Source organism: Thunnus maccoyii, chromosome 1, assembly GCF_910596095.1.
Source record: "Thunnus maccoyii chromosome 1, fThuMac1.1, whole genome shotgun sequence".
Classification (NCBI taxonomy): domain Eukaryota; kingdom Metazoa; phylum Chordata; class Actinopteri; order Scombriformes; family Scombridae; genus Thunnus; species Thunnus maccoyii.
In genome coordinates, this window is record NC_056533.1 from 29876526 (window position 1) to 29897058 (window position 20533).

A 20533-nucleotide genomic window follows, 5' to 3' on the forward strand; every position below is an offset into this window, starting at 1 on the left:
CACAAAATAATTTCCAATCACACCATTAATCTCAAAATGGGACAGCTGACTGTCCAGAGCAAAATTGTTTGCTCAGCAGTTTAGAATCTGTACTGCGTGCCATCTAAACACACTGACAGGACAACAGACCCTGGTGGCTTGAATTGGCCTGCTCAGAAGTTCCAAAACTGCAAATTAACCTGGCAAGTGCAGAAGTTGCCTGCTCTCTCTTGCGTTGTGTAATAAATGAAGCACAAATCTGCACTCTTGACTCCAAGCAGCTGTTAATCCCCTCACTGGACGCACAAACCATGATCTCATAACAACAGAATGATAGTAGTTTATTAAAGCCAGCTTTGGAGGTATCAAACTTCATAAAATGAAAAAAAAAACATAAAAAATAACTGATTTATCTTACTTTTAGTTTGTAAGTTATATCACAAAGGCTTCTCATAAGGGCTGTGTGAATCATGAAACTATCAAGCTAATTAAAATACTCCAAAATGTTCACAGCAGACATGCACAAGTGTGTTTGCTACTCTCAATATGCTAGTGCGGCCTTTTCTTCTTCTAGTTAGAGTCAAATATTATTATTAATATGAATTAACCAATCAGCAGTTTCAGCTGCCTGAGCTGTTATTTTTTATTGTTACAACTATAATATTTTTTCATTTTTTAGTATACCAACAACAAATATTTGCTAAGTAACCCCCATATTAGTGCATCACTTAAAGTTTAGATACTCTATCTACCGCAGATGCAACAGAGGTAATTGGGAGCATAAAACCGCTGTTCAGACACTACTGGTTGTTGTGAGCAGAACAGGCAGAGGGTTAAATATTTGAGTGTGTTGGCAGTCGGGAGAATCTCATCTGACAGGAAGGACCAGCACACACCAACCCCACCACGACTTTCCACTGACTCACCACAGTATCAAGTATGTTGTCAGCCATAAATTAGACCAAATGTGCGTACGTGCTAATGACCTACTCGATTAACCAAAACCTGTAAATAATCCTCATCTACTGATCAAAATAACATAATAATATGAAATTGTATTGACTTTTAATAGGAGACATTTTTCCCTCCAGTGAGGTCAGAGGTCACAGCCAGTAGAGCTGACAGGAAGTGTCTATTTAAAGGAGACTTAAGGATAATTGATGCTTTTTGGTTTATGGAAATTTAGAGGAAATATTGCCAAGATTTAGGACGCTGAATGTGCTGATGCAAACACAATATTTGCAATATTTAATGTTATCTTGATTTATTAATCATTAAAATGTAATTAAAGCATAGAAAAGATTTTAAATAGATACTGTTTAAACTTGTTTGGTTGTTAGCATGCTAATACAGAGCAGGTCATGTACTTTAACATATGACTTTACTGATATTTAAATTGAATTTTGGAGCTGATAGATAATTAAATAGACATTTTATGGGTAAAAACAGTGTGAAATGTCTTCACACAATATTATCAATTGTTTTGATAATGCAGCTTCAAGTCAAACATTTTGTTGTTGCTTTTTTGAAGTAATAATTTTGTTAAGTAATGCAGTTTAAAAACATTAAAAACAAAGGTTTACAGAGAACAAACACACAGGAAAGTATGAGTAATTAATCAGCGTGCCAACCTTTTTTTTTTTTACTTATTTCTTTAATTATATCATTTTTTTCTTTGTTACTTTCACTGCTCATTGTGTTGGGCTATATGACATGTGAGCACTGACCATGATGAGTTCTTTTACACACCAAAGGTCAGAGGCATCACTTACAGAGAGAGAAGGACCCTCCAAACACCCACTAAGTCATTTACCTCATTCCTTATCAATTATTGACATGCAGTTGTCAGTTGAAAAGGCAGCCAGACTTTCCGTTGATCTGTTTGATGAATATTTCAGCTGACAAACAGGCCACCTGACACTCTGCACCAAAGCAATGTGTGGTTAGAGAGAGGTCGCTTATTTTGCCCACATGCACATATGCATGCACACGTGCTGTGTACAATTACATGCTGTCATTACTATTCTGTTCTGTTTGCTTTACTTACTGTTTATTTACATTAATTTCCACTGGACTGTGCATTTACCACCTTTTGTTTTGCCTTTTTGACTAATTTACAGTAATACATAATTTAAAGCAGGTAAAATTACTTACAGTCTGCGAGGCAACTCTGGCAAAAAAACAACTATTGTATATATGCATTAGTGGAATGTAACTAAACATATTTATGCAAGTGCTGTAGTTAAATACAGTTTTGAGGTACTTGTCCTTTACATCAGTATTTCCATTTTATGTTACTTTACACTTCTACTTTTTACTCCACATTTATCTGACAACTATAATTACTAGTTAATAGTTGCAGATTCAGATTGTACATATGAAACATGTTATATTATATAATATAATAACATGTTATATATATTGCTAAAGACAAAAGTACCCAACAGTCTGAAGTAGTTGAAATGATCTATATAACATTAAAATCAGTAACAATATTCAAATATTGCTGTATACTGTATGCTAACAGATCAATGTATTTGATTTTGATACATTGTGATATAATTATATATAGATACACACTTCACTGTCATCATGGGTAAATCAGCTGTGAAGCCAGGGATGACTAGTTTTAGTGTTGTTCTTTTTTGAGTCTGAGAATTTTAAAGTTCCTAAATAATGTCTTAAAAACTGATTTAGGTGCATTAGAATATAAAACAGGGAAAAAAAAACACATTTTCACTAACTTGCTCCTTGATTTCCACATAAGTTGGTTTGGGGAAAATTGATGCATCATGCGAGTAATCAGTATAGTCCAACATTTGGTTGGAACATTTTTGGCTGGACCGCAACAGCTGGGGCAAGCCCTATAAACACAAATGTCTGTCCCTGACCGAGTGACTGAGTGATGAAGTTACACCGATGGTCGATCACTTTCTGTATCCACCCTCTTGTGTTTCAGCCATATACTGGGTTTTGACCTAGTCTTGTTAGCAATCAGTTCCCTGAGCTGAAATTACAAGTTGTATAATGCATGTTCATAACAAAAATATTATGCCAAAGTGAAACATTTCAAGCAAATGAAATATTTTAAGACTTCAAGCATTTTGTTCCCACTGTATCATGTGGAAAAACAACACCATGTAATCACATCTTGCATTCAATAAAGTCACTTGACCACAGCATGAAAGAAGAGCCAATAGAGCTCTGGTGAACTGGTGATGTGTTATTTATGTCAGGCTCAGTTCAAAAGCAGCCTCTATGAAGAAGACACACCCCATAAATTTTTCTATGGCCCCTATGAGCAGGTCAGGAAGGCACCAATATTTCCTCTTTATTAGAAACAACAGAAACAACATGCAGCCATAAAGGGGACCTCAGAGGTGAATCTGAAACACGGGAAACGGTAGAGAAAACATGCTGCTCCGAGAGCTGAGAGGTAGTCACACAATCCATTCCTTCAAGCGGCTTGTCCGTATATCTGTGCTTTTCCTCATAACTCTCACACTAGTGACTCACAAACTCCCCATGCTTCATCACAGGTCAACTTGAAGATGAACTTTAAAGGAAGATGTAACAAATGATCGCAGCCTCTCCGGCAATTCATATCGGCTGAAGTGCCATAACCCTCTACATATCCTGACCTCAATTTGGAGTCTGCGTGTTGAAGGCCCATCTGAGGGAGATGGTATCGATCTGAGCAGGGACTCTGGCAGCATCAATAAACAACAGGCTTCAGGCTTCAAGGCTGAGGAGACACATCTCTATTTCAGCTGGAGGGTTCGCATCTGGATACCTGAGTTGGGACACGGCCCTGGACAGATGGTGGGACATGTTTTTTTGTTTTTTTGTTTGCTCAACTCACAGCAGGTCTAGCTCCGTTTTGAGGCCATAGCCAGTGATATCCTCATTACTGTTGGCTCTAGCAAGGTAAATAAAGCCATAAAACCCCTAGCACACACATTTCTATTTTGAATAATTACTATTAATGTTAAGGGGCATATAGATAGAAGGTAACCTAGTAAAAGTCAATATCTGCGAAGACGATCAATGCTTTACCAGCAGACAAACAGTATTTCAAGATCTCCTATATCAGCATTACAGTGAAAGAAGACAGTGCTGACTTTGGCTCATTAATCAATAAACACAACAAACCAACCAATACATTTGACACAGACTAATGAAATAATAATAATCATCATCAGAGGAAAGAGGAAGAAGAAGCAATAACAGGCTGCATTTGTACACATTGTTACACACACAAAAAAACATCCATTAATGAAAATTAAACTATTAGTAAATAAGTAATGGGCAATCTTGTTGGACAATTTAGTTTGTGTCTTGTTTACTTGCTTTTCCCTCTTTGCTGAGAAAGTTAAATAAGTGTGCCTCATATATTTAGAGTCAAACTGAGCTCACTTTGCGCTAAGCAGCTTGTCAATAGTAAGAAAAAGAGGTACAGGGCAACAAAGGAGGTCTGATAAAATGGCTTTTAATTACAAGACAGTGAATGCTGGCCTTCCTTTACCACTTTCTCCTCCCAGCCAAGTCAGGAGTTTGATTTCTGATAATATGGATTGCTGACTGGGCTTCATCTCAGTTTCCCCTAAAGCAGAAGGACCTAACGTCAAGTCCTGGGAGAGCATGTTTGACAAAGTGCCATATAGATCCTCTGCTTTTCATCAGAGGGCAGTGCTGGTGGAGGCATTAATCAGGACGCTTGATAGCCTGGCTTTGTTTTCCCATTTACACTCCTGTAACAATTAAGCAAAGTAATAATTTCAGGCATTACATGGAAATCAATGGGTCTGTAACCCAGCTGTTGGTACAGGTGTAAGTGATGAAAATTCAAAGTGGGTCGATGCGATGAACTTCTAACCTCTGTGTGTACAGTGTGTGTGTGTGTGTGTTTGAGAAAGTTGGCAATAGATGGACAAACAAGTACTTAGATAGATCTAATATGCAAATCATATGATTAACAAATAAAATATGATATATTTTAGAAATTAAACAGGATATAAAGTAGTACACCTCAACCAGCTGCTTATTAAATTCATCAATAATAATCCCATAATGTAAATTACAATATAACCTTTGACAGGAGTGATTCTACATAATGAATACTCTTACTTTTGATATATTAGGTATATTTTACTGAGAATATTTCTGTACTTTTACTTAAAATAATATTCAAAATGCAGGAGTTTTACTAGTAACAGTATTGTTACACTGTGGTATTACTTCTTTGACTTAGATAGATAGATACTTAGATAGATAGATAGATACTTAGGTAGATAGATACTTAGACATGTAGATACGTAGATACGTAGATAGATGACCTTCCCTTTTCAATGCTTCTCTTACCTTTTAAACAAGATGGTAACCACTGATACAGAAGTTCATCCTTAGGCCACTTAGAGGTGGAGACTTTTGTTTTAGCTAGCGGTGACAGCCAGTGAAACCCAACCTACTCAATGGCTGCGCACAGAACACGCGTCATTGATATTGTTTTCAAGCACCACATGTCCAGCCGGGTCTGAGCCAGAGCCATGGGGAGATAGAACAAGCTTTAACAAGTTCTTATCGTTACGCAGAAACCCAGTCAACAGACTCGGGTATCTGCTCTGTTAGCAAAGCGCTGTAAATTAACAGAAAAAGAGACTTCACTTTGGTCAGAGATCAATGTCTTGTTCTCGGAACTGCAATCAGAGCTGTTTGGTGAGCGGGCAGAAAGACTGATTCAGCTCCTCAATCATAAGGCTGTAATCACTAACGGTTTTAAGTGCCCCTTTGTTTTAAATTCAACCATTCAGTTACAATTATGACTCATGCTGAGTGGAAACTTTTGAATACTAATGCTGTGTTAATGTAGAGTGAAAGAGGTAAAAACCTATTTCAATACTTGGAAAGCCATGGCCATGAGGGTGCATACTCCTCTGCACACCTCCTACTTTCTAAAAAGAGTTTTTCTTAGGCTGATTGTCAATACGGATATGGAGCCTTGTCATTATTTTGTATCTCTGTGAAAGTGAGGATCATTCATATGATATCCAATTAAACTTTTATAATTGTGATCTAAGGTCAGATTTTAAAAGGATATTTAATCATTAGATACACACTTATTATACCCTCTGAATGTTATTGTACACTCAGTATTGTACTCTCTTATCAAACTTGATCTCACATCAATGTCAAGTCAACAAAAGCTTTCCAAGGTGGCAACAATCTCTTATGATGGAGCATGTAATAATTCCCATTCAGTATAAAAGGTTAAGTTGTACCCAGTGTTACCTTCATGCACTTTTCTCTACAAAGCTTTTCAGTCCAACTCTTCTAGTTCACAGCACATTTATAACTAGCATGACATCTTGGTTTTGTCAGTAGTGAATAGTGACTACAATGACACACAAAAAAAGTATTTAAATTATTTTAAATCATATTATCCACACTATATTCACATTCCAACAAGGTGAAGTTGTAAAAAAACTTTTAAAATGTTGGTAATGGTCAAGTCGGTCATTCAGTTCTATAGGATGTTGTTGGTTTTTTTTGTCAAAGTCCTAGATTACAAAAACCTTTTATAACAGTTGCAATGTAAGTCCTTGCTGACATCTTGGTAAGTCTGGGTCATTTCTCCTATTGTAAGGGAATCACAAGCACAATCATTAAGACAAAGATTTCAGACAGAAATTTTAAAATGTGCTTCAACATATTATGAAAATATGTTGCAATGGTGGCAGCTTACATTTAACATGTCAAGTATGTCATCATTTTTACTGCACAGTCAGTAATACAATTTTTGTGTTACCAGTGGTGGAAGACAGACTCTTTACTTAAGTAAGAGTACCAATACAGCAATGTATAAATACTTCATTACAAGTAAAGGTCCTGCATGAAGAAGCCTACTTAAGTAAAAGTACATTAGTATTATCAACTTGATGTAGTTAAAGTATTGCAGTAAAAGTAGTGGTTTGGTCCCTCTGACTGATATATTATTATATATGACATCATTAGATTATTAATACTGAAGTGTCAGTGTGTAAGCAGCATGTTACTGTTGAGCTGCTGGAGGTGGAGCTAGTTTGAAATAGTTTATATACAGTTAGCTAGTTTAGTCCAATAGTTCCCAACCTAGAGATCTGGTCCCTCCAAAGGGTCACTAGATAAATCTGAGGGGTCATGAGATGATTAATGGGAGAGGAAAGAAGAAAAAACAAAGTTCTGATACACAAATTTGTTTTCAATTTTTGGACTTTTTCTCCAATTTTTGGTGAAATATTGGATCATTTGATTCATTCATTGAAATGAAACCATGTGAGAAGTTTAGAGGGAAAAATGACTATTTGGTGGAGCTGTTAACAACTCATAGGCATCTGAAATGTGACCCCGACTACACACTGCTTTTTGTAAGACGTCAAAAGACAAAAAGGTTGGAAACCACTAGTTTCATCTTTTACAATGTGTTGTATTTTAAAGCTTGTTATATCATTGTGTCAATAACCTGACGTGCCAGCTGGTCTGTTACACAAAACCATCTGAGAGGTCCTCCATGGCATTTTCAAAAAATACTTGGCAGGTGATTGGATGAACCATCTGGTACGGACACAAGTGCATAACTTGAAGCTTGACAAGATGGATTCTCGCTGATCTTTTGATCTCGCAAATTCGGCTGCCTCGCAAGGTAATTGCGTCAAATCTCCATCTGAAAAGTAACTAAAGCTGTCAAATAAATGTTGTGGAGTAGAAAGTACAATATTTCCCTCTGAAATGTAGTGAAGTGGAAGTATAGAGTAGCATCAAATGAACATACTCAAGTTAAGTAAAAACTTTACTTAACTAAATGTAATTGGTTATTTCACACCACCGTGTGTTACTTACTTCACTTCACAGTAAAAGCAGCCATGTTTTGAGCGGTTACAGGAATGGAGGTCTTTTAATTTGAAACGTACTAACCGGATGTTGATTCGGAAATGCTGTTTTTGGAGCAGTTGGCCTTATTTTTTCCTCCCCCCTACCCGCATTCCGTGAAGACCCGCCCTACTCTGCTTTTGATTGGCTAATTTCATTGCCTTTCTTAGTTAAGATTGGTTAGCTTTAGTCATGATGAATGCGATTGGTCAGATTTGGAATAAAAAGTCAAGGTCAGAGCCAATCAGAGGCAGAGTAGGGGCGGGTCTTCACAGAATGCGGGTGGGAAAACAAAATAACGCGAGCAGTTGTGGTTTCCTCTAAACTAGCTGCATGGCTAAATATCTCAGATAACGCAGTCTAAAACGTTGTCTCAGAGAGGATACAAATACGAGTTTACTGTAAAAGCTAAACCTCTCATACGGTTATGACGTGACTTCGGCTTCGGCAGTGACTGAGCTTTTAACGGTTACCGTTATTTAAATCTCTCCATCACTTAGTGTGTATACTGAACAGGATGCTAGCATGTGTTAGCGAACCACTGCAGGAAATTAGCTCGTTAGCTTAGACAAGCCAACCAAGTGTTGTTATGAAGCGTATTTTTCCTTCTTTATGCTCATACTCTACTTGAATAACCTCTGCATTATGGACACCGAGGGAATAGTGATTCGTATAAAAACGCCGGCGGGTGACATGGACTCGTCCGTCGACTGTCCATCTCTTCTGAACTTCAATGACTTGCTGGTGAGTCCTCATAAAGCTAACTTTCACTCTTGATTCCCCTTCATGGTAGCTTTTCAGTAAAACACCATACATGCAGACTGAATTCATGAGTTTGGATGTCTGACTGAGCATGTGTCAGCCTAAATGTGTTATACTGAACAGGTAAATGTTACAATGCTGTGACCCCACCTTACATTTTAATAGTTGTGATCTAATAATTTACACGTCTGTCTTGATCATAACTGTAACTATTTCTGTGCTTCTGTCTACAGTTTTGTACTATATACTTTGTGATTGTCACTGTTGTCCAACCTTAAGGAACTCTTCTAAACATTTTAGGTCGCTATCAGAGATGTTATGCCTGAAGCCACCGTCACTGCCTTTGAATGTAAGTATGTCCCACCTTGTACTGACTTACTGCTGACATAGCTGCTCTGCAACCACATCCTTAATTCTCTAAGTTGTTGACACATGTTCATTATACAATCACAATAGCAGGTCCTGGTAATCTCATAGTTATTAGTACTGTGAAGTTTCTAAAGGGTTGCTTGCAAGTAACAACTTGTTATTACAACAAAACCATAGTCTTATAGTTTACCAACTTAATGTCATTTGGATAATATTGTTTCTCACAACTATAGGAACCCTTTTATTCATAAGTCTAGTCATTTTTGCACTGTAAGTAGGTATTATCTGTCTCATCAAAGTAAATATGGCTGTATGGAGAAGACAGAACATAGCTGAATTCAATCAAGTGCAATCTGCTCATTGATACATATCAAAATAATATGAATGATGCCATATTTCATACTGACATGTATCCTAATAAGAAATAGGAAACTATGTATTTTATCCTTTTGCACGTTGTTCTGTTGAAAATGTGCAATAACTTTTTAATTGCGCAGTTGTTATTACTAAAATAGTCTATTCAACAGCATTTATACTGAATAACTTGTAACTTGTGCTGATTATCGTCTGAGTCAGTAATTGTATTGTAAACAAGTTGATGGATAAGGCATGTGAGCATGCGTGTGTACAGCTTTGTTTCAGGATTAGTCATGAAACGCTGACAAAAGCAACAACTTTTTTGTCATTTCAAATGATATCATTTCATTATCGTGTCTTTCCAAACATGTTTTGGAAACCCATAAACTTACAAACTCTTTGTAGTTATGTCACCCACAATTTTGCAACAGTGTTGCTTTGTTTTCTGTCATTGTGTTCCTCAAAGTGATGTGTACTGTTTCAAAAGAAGTGACTTCACATGACAATTTTCTTAATATTGAATGACATGCATGAAACTTTTTGTCAACAGCTCTCCTTTAAGGTATTACTCTTTGATAGAATATTAAATGCAGTTAACATTTTGTGTTACAGTTTGCTGTGAATACTCATTCTATTAAATGACATTAAAGGTATACTATGCAGGATTTGTCAGCTGGTGTTTGTAAACACAGCATTCAAAGTTGTCCACTTTGAGAGAGAGAGAGAGAGAGAGAGGAGTGAGGAAGAGAAGAGAGGGAGCAGCGCTGGTGAGAACAAAGCCGTGAATCAGATAACTAAATCGTACCTTCTAAAGCACAAATAATTACGCCCACACCTCTGCACTACCCTGCGGGAAGATGCTGCATTGCCGGATTTTGTGTGAATGTAAAGCTTCATTCTGTCCACTGTGGCCTCTCACAGAGCAGAGGAGAGAGACGGAGACAGCGATGTAACGTGGTCGCTATGCTACAAGTCCCAACCTCACACCCTGCGTGCTGTTATTGGCTGGGGGCTACATACCCACTGCCCAGAGGTTGATGGCCTGAAGCGCCATGAACACAGCAAAATAATAAGAAAATACAGGCAAAGGGCAGAGTCTCTGTAGATACATACACCACCACACACTTCTAGTGGGTCATAAGTGATGATTGAGAGGGAATACTTTTGTAGGAGTCCATACATTGTTTTCTGAGAAAATTCTGCATAATATACATTTTAACAAGTACAGTTGGGCAGTCTGAACTCAAAATGAACTTGTCATTATAACATAGGATGTGTTCTGTTACGAGTGTTGCCTGTGGTGTTGAAAGCTGTTTATGTCTGGTTATTTTTAAAATGATTTACAATTCAAATTTTAACATGCTTCTGTGTTTTCTTTTAGATGAAGATGAGGTGGGGGACAGAATCACTGTAAGAAGTGATGAAGAACTCAAAGCCATGTTGTCATATGTGAGTACATGATGAATAAATTATTTATTTTTTTTTTTTTCACCATGTCACACACCAATATCATAGATTGCATAACCAAAAAAGTGTCAGCTATATGTTTATATTATGTCAGTTTTCTAGGGGCTATTTCATCATTTCATTAGAAAGTAATTCTTATGAAAACTGTTTCTGTCCACAATAAGACATCTGTTGCAGGTCTGATCGCTCTAAAAGACAGAGCCTTCCTCCTCCTCCTCTGTTGCTTTTTTTCAGACTTCATTCTTTCTTAGACTTCATTAAATGTGTTTTTGGGGAACTTTTCCAATCCAAATTAAGGGAATAAGAACAGAATACATGTTTGTTTTTTTTTGTTGCAGTGGCTAATATCAGAGTAAGAAGATCCCTTATTCAGTAGCGTTCAAAAAGGCTACCGCAAGGCCCTCAGATCTATCAGATACTGTGTTTTTTTTGTTTGTTTTTCTTTAAAGAAATTTTTCCTGTTATGACTAATACTACTAAACTTGTAGTAGTAGGAGGCACTATTGGTTTGGCAGTAAAATTTCTAAAAACAGGCAGATGTTGATGACTACAACTAAACCACAGGATTGACAAATACTAACTTCCACTTCGTGCCTCCACCTTGACACTGTCTGTGTATTTACCTGCTATTCAGTAACCAATATACTTTTATACAGAAAGCCCCATCCAGTTCTTTATAACTCAACCTAACAACCGTCTTGTTGGTAGTTTGTGGCTACACACATGCACACACATGCACGCACACACGCATACACACTTCCACTACCCATGCAGCATCCCCACCTAGTGCAGTATATTTTCGTATTCCACCATATTTACTGTTCATTCCACGGACAGTAAGAGTAATGATGTGTAATGGGTTGCTCTACGAGGTACACTGAAAGCTAAATGAACTGTCAATTTTTATTATTTATTATTCAGTACTTAAAGTTTTGCCTCATTAAAGAGCGGCCCCCCTGGGCTGCAGAATTGTTCAAAATCTACTTTCATCTGTGGATGTCTTTTACCCCCCATCAGCTCACAATGATGCCGCTAGAGCCACAGGCACAATTTACACTCCTTGTTTTTTGTCCATTTTTATCATGCATTCACTTCTGGTTGCTTTTTAATCATTAAGTAGCATAGGGTAGCAGGGTGATTATGGAAAAAGAGACAGCTGTTGTGTAGATGAGCATTGTGAAACAAGGATGGAAAAAGTATTGACCTCAGCCTGCTTTAAGATTCACATAAATGGTTGATTTGCATAAAAGTATTTTGCAATTTTCCTTTTGTGTGAGTGGCTTTTGAGTGTCCATAAGTTTTCTGGGGTCTCCCTGTGTTACTACCGTTATTATGTATTGAATGTAGGGGTGGACGATATGGCCCTGAAATAATATCATGATATTTCAGGGTATTTCTGCTATAATGATATTCTTGATGATATGACAAAAATCCAAATCCTTGTACTCCACTTGGTACCTCTGCTTGAGGTAGTGAAACAAGTTTGTTGTATTTCCCCTTTTTGTTGTTACAGTCTTCTTGCACTTCTTTAATATTAATGTGTTGATGTGCAGCTGATCTTTTGTAATGAAACCACTTCCACGCTACTAAAGTTGCTCCCCTTTTTGGAACTAACTCCTCCACCGTGAAGCTGGAAGCAATGTTACTTTCGCTTTCAGCCATGCTTGTTGTCGCTGTGCTCAATGGTATGATGTCATTACATCAACAAGTCGGAATATTGCATTTATCACGATATGAAATTTTTTTTTCATCATATTAAAAATTGTACTGAATATCAATCACTGTTTCCCAAAGCCCAAAGTGATGTCCTTAAATATCTTATTTTGTCCCAACCAACAGTCCATATATGTAGTTTACTGATATAGAAGACTTAAGAAACCAGAAAATATTCAGATTTGAGAAGCTGAAACTCGAGAATGTTGACAAGTTTTCGATTAATTTTCTGTCCATCGGTTAATCGTCTAAGCAGCTCTAGTACTTTTATCAAAATGGTAATTGGATTAACAGTTGACTAAATATCAGCAGTTGTTGCCAGTATACTTCTTGAAATGGTTGAAAAGCAATTATTTTCAAAAAAATGTATGAGTGAAAAGCCGCCGGTTAAAAACTTCTATCATGTTATTTCTACTTTCACATACAGTGGTAAGTTGAACATGCTGCATTTCCAACTACTGTATATCCAACAACATACAGTATGTTGCAGTCTTGAGGAAGGTTGATAATACAAGCTGGTTGTATCAAGCACATAAAAGCAAGTAAAAAGCCAGAATGTTTTCTTGGTGAAGGGACGTGCAGTCTTGAGAAGATTAAGACTAAAGTTGTGGACATTACCCTACCTTCATTCTTAATGTTGGAGCAATTTAGAGGAGTTAAGTTTGTCATTATTTATCTGTTAAAGGTTGGCTTTAGCTTTTTTTGTTTAAGGGTTCATGGGACACAGTAAATAATCAGCTTTTGTAAGACATCCAAAAGCATAAAGCATCTGATGTATTAGTTGTGTTAGATATAAATATGATATTATGTCATTTTAAAGTTAAACTAAGCAGCAGCAATGCTATGAGGAGATTATTTTCTTATTTTTCTCAATATAATTACAGGAAACAGTGACCCAAACAGCCAAATTATTAGTATGTGATGACAATTTTATAAAAGGTTTTATATAAATATATCAGTTAATACTACCTGTATTAACTTAAGTTTAATATGTACCAATAAACATTTACTTTGAAACTGGAAACAAAAGGCTTAAACAGTGCTTTGAATCACGGGTGACATTCTATATTTTTATTTAATTACTTACTGTCCCAACACTTGTTCTTTATTCAGATGATGTGACATCCTAATAGCATATTAATTTACCTCACTCTGCACCTCACGTCCACCCAACACAAATATTCTGTTCGCCTCCACAACACCGCACTGCTTCGTCCACAGATTTCAAAAGCCATTTGTACAATGAATTTTTGGCAAACAAATCCAGGAGCGCCGTAATGGTTTTCTTCTCCTCATGGGACAGCCATGTGTACTAAAAGCTGCTGATCACCTGGAAAATACTGGGCTCACTAAAATACAATTTACACTAGCCGAGTTCTTTTAAATGTCTCCTGCAAGGGTTATGCATCTCAGCATTCATTTGCATTTGTGTTTAGAGGATTTTTTTTGTTGTTGTGGTTGTTTGCTGTGGTTGCCATTTGGCCTCCGCAGAGACCCTGGTGGATTTTTGCTTCAGTGTTGTTAATTCCAGGTGAGCAGACAGCCATTATGTAAAATTAATAGGAATTAAGGGAAACCAGAATGTTAGGTGAAAGGTGGCATAAATCATTAGAGTCTCTCATGGCCGTCTTGTGTGTGTGTGTGTGTGTGTGTGTGTGTGTGTGTGTGTGTGTGTGTGTGGTTCTGTGTGTGTTTGTTTGTGATAATCAGTTAACAAATGTTTTACCAGACTTTTAACTATGCGATCATTACACAGTTTTTTTTTTTCCAAATTCAAGGTATCTCCTTTGGCGTTGCCCTGCGAAAAATTCATACACCTTATTGCTGAGCAAAATTAATGCTCAAATTCAGTACTTAATTAACATCAGTCTGCAGAGGGCATTTATTGTGAGAAGTATCCCCCATCACGGAGAACATTGATTGCTACATGCTCCTGTGAGACCCACTAGTCTTCCAGGCATCTCTAATCATTGTTCGACACCTTGAAAGACAGACGCCCCTGTTCAAAGTTAAAGACTGGCCTGTGTCAGGTGCTAAAAAAAACATGTGACCTCATCCGTTCCTCGCTCAGCTCCCCCTGGAGGTAATGGCTCTAATTCCACCATTCTTACTCCCATTTCCCCTTAGTCTGCTAATGATGATGAGACCCAGTCTCTGCTCTCGCTCTCCCACTTGTCCCTTAAGGCTGAGCGATGGTATTTGGGATCAGACACTGTTTAGTTATTGGCCAACAATGGAGAATGTCTTTTAATAACACACCTACTACAGATTACGTGGTAATTGCAGCCTTAATCAATAAGCTAGCTGAGCGGAAAATTAAAGGTACGTGAAGCCCGACCCCCCCCCCCCCCCCCCACCCTCCCCAACACACACAACATGTTTTTGGTATTAGGCCCATTGTTCAGATGTGGCCTAGTGAGAACGCTGGAGGGCAAAAGCAGAGGGCTAGGAGCGAGGAGGGATCTGACAGTGATAAATAGGCCTTTTAATAACAGCTGTGCCACTTGGGTAGCCATTCTGATCCATTCCCATCCAAGCCGGTCCTATCGTCCTCCCTCCCTCCTTCCACCACAATGAGAGAGCAAATTTACATATCTCCATGATGACTTGGTAGTTCACACTGGATTGTAAATGAAAAGACACAATGAACACATGTACACGTGAACTACACAAATATGTACATCTTTGCAAATGTCCAACTGTGTCTGCGGTAAGGTCTTGATTTTAATATTTGTTGATTTTTGTCGAAGCCCCCGAAAGGGAGGAGACACAGAGACTCATTCACACACATATAGGCTGACTCTCTCTCTCTCTCTCTCACACACACACACACACACACACACACACACACACACACACACACACACACACACACACAGTTTAACAGATGGTTTGGTTAACTGAAACATCAATTATTGCATTGCCTTGGCAAGCATCTGAGAGGCTCCAGAGTGTGTGTGTGTGCACGTGTTAGTCCTGTAGGATATGAGTGTTTGGTGAGCTGTTGACCTGAAGGAGAAAAGGGTTAATGCTACACTCCTTCAGAACAAGCCCACAGGGCATTGGTCCTCGTCGGCAACAGATTTCAACACAGCGTGCTCACATTTTTGGGATCTGTAGATTAATTCTGATGTCATTTAAATAAGCACCTAGTTTTTTATGTGTAATATTGCAAATTTAGTTATATGTTATTATGATGGACTGTTTGTTTTTTTTATTCATTCTTTAACATTATTTTACTGATTTCAATTAGGCCTCTATTTGTGAAAAAGCTGCCTTTCCTAATTATATTTTTGCAGGTTCCAGATTCTGTAATTATCACTTCAAACCACTCAACAATTTGTGACTTTCTTTTCCCCTTTAGTACTGCAACACAATGAATGAACAACGCATGAATGGACTGCTGCCAGACCCTCTACAAATTTTTCCACGAGGTACGAAGTGACATATCACAATTTATCATAGTTGTAAACGCTGAAAGGCTCTCCATTTTTGTAATTAATGTGTTGACAATTGGTCACAAGCATTCTAAAAATGTAAAAATATTCACACTTTCCCAGAAATCAGCAACTATTTCACTGAGATTTGGGTGAATCACTTGACAATAAGAAACTAGGAGTATTACGTGACTTGAAGTTGCCTCTGGACAACATTAAAATTCAGTGGCTCACTCTATTATTGTTGCATGTGTAAATCAACATTTTTTTTCACTTCAAGGACATTGAAACCTTAAGCTTGTGTTCAGCATTGGTGTCATTTCTTCCTAAATTTATTTTGCAGTGTGATTGCCTTCTCAATACGTACCTTTTCTATATCTACACTTAGTTTTCTCACCACTCTTAAGATATATATAATCTCAAACAGGCCCCAAGGGCAAAGTGACAAAAAATTGTATTGAGCCTCTCTCTCTTACTCTGGCTCTCTCCTTCTTTTTATATATGTCTTTCTTCCTTCCTCTCCATCTTTCTTTCTCATTCTCTTTTCTCCCTGTGACTCTGTTTTCTCTTCCTACCTACCACCAGCCGTCTCAAGAGTCCAACATCTCAATCACTCTCTTGTCTTCCAACTAATTTCGGAGTAACCCTCATATTTCCATTTCATTTTTTTTTTTCTTCTTCTTCTTTATAAAGAACTGATTCCTTTTCAGCACATTTGTAAATGGCCCAGTGATGTGTTCTACAATCTAGTCAATTACTGTTTCAGCTGGCAAGACTCCAGGGATCCGGAACATACATGGCCTGAAGGTACCTATCTCAATAATTGTTTCAGCTGCCTTACACAGAGCGGGGTTGGGGGGGGGGGGGGTTGGGGGGGTTGGGGTGGGTGGGTATGAAGCGAATGGATTGGTAACGCTGTGTTCCACTTATTGAAATGTCAATTGCAGTCAAGGCTCTCCTTTTCACTCATTCTCTTGCTCCCCTCGTCTATGTTTATGTATGGAGATGGCTGGCTGTGGCTGCAGCGGGGCTTTTCTTTCTCCTCCCCTATCTCCTTCCCTATTCTGCATTCTTTTCTCTAATGCAGAGATAGTCATCTAAGAGCAAGGTGTTATATGGAAAACCCTGATTAACCTCCAGAGTATTATGATCCTGTCCATACCATATTATAGGAAGACCATCAGTATTGGTTAGACCAAACTAAGTCGGGCGGTAAGAAGATGTCATTGTTCAACCATGAAATTGTCATTACAAGCCCCTCTCTCCCATTTACAAATGGCCTTCCCCAGACCTTCCCATTTTATGTTGGGCATATGTTGCTATTGAAACTCATTGCTAATTACCATGGGTTAAATGACTTGACACCTCCTCCATTTCTCCAGATAATTATTATATCCATCTCTATTTCAATAATAAAATGTGTTTTATTTCATCTATCCTCTGAGGAGCTTTGGTAACAACTACTGAACTGTCAGTTTTTTTTTTTAAGGTCAAGGGTCTGTTTTGAGAAGATGATGTTTTCCAAAAACCTTTAGTCTTTTGGTAATCTTTCCCCTCTTTTCTCCTGTTTTAATATAAAAGTAATTGGCTGAGGGGAGTCTTTTGCGCTGTTTAAATTAGGTCTTCCTGGGCACTAATTAAAGAGAGAATCCCTGTGCTTTAGTGGACCCAACGCACCGGCCTTTTGACCTCAATTAAATTAGTTATTTTTAGTATCCCCTTCGCAGGGTCTTGTCTCTTCTTTTTTATTCGATATCTGGGTTGAGTTTAGAGGTCTTTGGAGTAAACATAGATGCAGATGAATAGATGTAAAGAGCAATGTCCCTAGTGAGGCATGACATTTTTAATGTTTATTTTCCTTCAGTCCTTAACAACCCCCTTTTCCCGTCTCACTTTCACTAGTATTAAGCTATATTTCTATATTTGCTACACCACACTGGACTGAGTGCAAAACTGTCAAAAAAATCCCAACATAACCACAAATGACACAAACAACCAGTGTATATATGTATGTTTATGTGTATATATGTTTTCCTGAACAATGAACATCAGAGCTGACCAAATGTAGCATACAGAACAAGAAATTCAGACCCAATCTTACCAAAGTCCTTTCAGTAATTGATTGGATGAGTCCCCGTTTGACCAAACTCAGGCTTGGTTTTAACCGAAAACCAAAGTTTTCAAAGTTCATTTTGTCATGAACTGGCTCACGGTTCAGACAAAAACAGGAGGGAGAACACACAGTCAAAAAAAGACTGTTTATTAAATCAAAGTATTTACCAAAATAAATAAATGAAATGTCACAAAATCAGTAAAAAAAATTGGTGACGTAAGGAAAGTCCATGTGGGAGGGGAAAATAATGCTGGTTAAATGCTGAAAGAAATGACAAATCAAACAAACAAAAACCAGGAGCACACATGAGAGCTGAGAGAGAGAGTGAAACAGACTGAGCCATCCAGCTAAGTAGGCCCTCCAGACCAGCAACCCAGGTGAACCTCACCCCACTGGCAAACTTCACTCTGCTGCCACTTCCTGAAAGGCGAAGAGAACACAACCAGGCCAAGCAGAGTAGGAGCAGGAGGGGTTGTCACAGCATGCAAATATATTTTTAAGTCTCCCCTCATATTCCTTTTGCTGCCTGTCAGCCGTTTCCCCGTATGTGGACACCTCTTTCTTTCTTTTTGCCCGCCTCTCTTCTCTCCCACGAAAGCCAATTAACCTCGAAGCTGAACTGAGAGCCTGTGTTTTGTTCTTGTTCATTGGGGGGTCTGGCCATATGTCTGTCTGTCTGCCTGTCTTTTGGCCTTGACCATTAAGTGTGTGTGTATGTGTGTGTGTGTGTGTGTGTGCGTGCGTGTGCGTGTGTCCCCGGCTTGCGTGTATGTGTTTGCAAACCTTCAGGTTAATACAAGACCTAACCCAGCCAATGACTGCACTCATGCTGTCCCAGACCCTATGGCCAGCAACAGGTGAGCATGCTGGGGCATGTGGAGCATGTTACACTACCTGGAATAAACTTCAGTGGTTAGTTGATAGATGAGTAGAAACAGGTCTGTTATACTTACTTCAGTGCTGCTTTGCTGTTTTTCCTCCTCCAGCTTAAAGAAATCATCTGCTGAGCTGAAGAGGATCTTGACAAATGGACAGGTGAGCTTATGTTTTAGTTTAAGGAGAATTCAACCGCTGTTATCTCACTGCTCCTGCTATCACACCTCGTTTCCACTGACTAGAGAACGATGGGCCTCGTGCAAGAGCATTTTTGTTTATTTATCCTAAAACTTTTCTCTGTGAGGTTTGTTTATATAAGAGTTACAAGTCCGAACTGTCTTAACTGCATGAACTTGTCATAAGTTGCTCATTTCAGCCTGATGAATGCCACCTGTTCACGAGGATGTGCGTGTTTTGAGATGTGATGATTAGCATAATCCACGCCCCCTAAAATTGACATATAAGGCTCCATGTTCCACTCTGTTTGTGGGTGAGTTTCATTCACAAAAAGTTCCCAAAAAGTAAAAACACTTCGCAACTTCAAGTCCTGCTTTCAGAAATCAGAAGACAAACACATAACATATTTAGGAGTGACAGTAGGAGGCCCAAAACAGTTATAAAATACAAATTGCTAACATGTTATCAGAACAGGTCTGCACTGTGACAGAAATAAAGAGGGAACGCTTTGACGTGAAGTTAGATGCTAAAGAACATCTTTTTTCAGTCTTTTTTTCCATTATTCTGTGTGCCAAACCATTCACTGGTCTCCTTAGTCCACTGAAATACAATATGAAACATAACTGGCAATTAAGATAAATGGTCCGCAGCCTTTTTATTTGAAAAAGTTAACTGCATTAATTAATGAGTGGGCACAGGGTTGTTGGGGTGAAACAGACAGAGCGTCAAGTTATTTTCTTCACCTCAGAGTTTACGTTGTTTAAGTGCTGCAGTATGCGTTGGTCATCTGGTCTCATTTGTTACTGCTGGAGTTCGCTGCTCCGCTCTGCTAACGTTAGTCTCTGAGTTACGGCGTAGAAAGTTCATAATACAGTATACTTCACATTCATCTTACAAAGGTTATTATTTATTTAGTCACTAAATCAAAATATGCTTGCAACTGCTGCCTTTTTTGAAGATGAACTACAAGATAACTAGTGTGTGCTCGCTGTCCGGGTGCTGCATGCAGGTGATGTTGCAACACAAAACATTACTGGACAGAGACCTGCAGAGACACAGAGGCAGCTGAGAGAAGTTTCCTAGCAACTACTGAAATTGTAGAAGTTGCTGCGCCAAAATATGTAAATAAAAATCATAAAATCTAAAAGAAATTTCATTAAATTCGCAGCCATGATGATGAAAATATGGTAAACAGAATGTACATTTTACGTTTGTTTTACTTATATATATTTTTTTAATATATTTTTTGTTAATTTCAGTATCAAATTTAAACTCAAAATTAATTCAGATTAGAACATTATAATTGTAAGTCAAACAAGTGTTTTCTCCCCAGTGAAGAGAGGCAGAGATGATCGATTCATGACTCGTACAGGTCTGA

General features: G+C 38.1%; 1 protein-coding gene across 4 annotated transcripts in view; it reads left to right on the top strand.

The window, feature by feature from the left end:
* The first annotated feature begins 8147 nt into the window (after positions 1 to 8147).
* map2k5 (mitogen-activated protein kinase kinase 5) overlaps positions 8148 to 20533 on the top strand; it is a 64271-nt gene continuing 51885 nt past the window's right edge. For 2 of the 4 annotated variants that reach the window (XM_042407744.1, XM_042407745.1), the window contains exons 1-7: positions 8150 to 8628; positions 8947 to 8995; positions 10754 to 10821; positions 15917 to 15986; positions 16756 to 16796; positions 18892 to 18959; positions 19089 to 19137. In XM_042407744.1, coding sequence (XP_042263678.1) covers positions 8497 to 8628; positions 8947 to 8995; positions 10754 to 10821; positions 15917 to 15986; positions 16756 to 16796; positions 18892 to 18959; positions 19089 to 19137 — 477 coding nt within the window. In that variant the 5' untranslated portion in view covers positions 8150 to 8496. Of the gene's footprint in view, positions 8629 to 8946; positions 8996 to 10753; positions 10822 to 15916; positions 15987 to 16755; positions 16797 to 18891; positions 18960 to 19088; positions 19138 to 20533 lie in introns of those variants that run through there. The other 2 variants (XM_042407746.1, XM_042407747.1) reach the window with 2 other exon arrangements.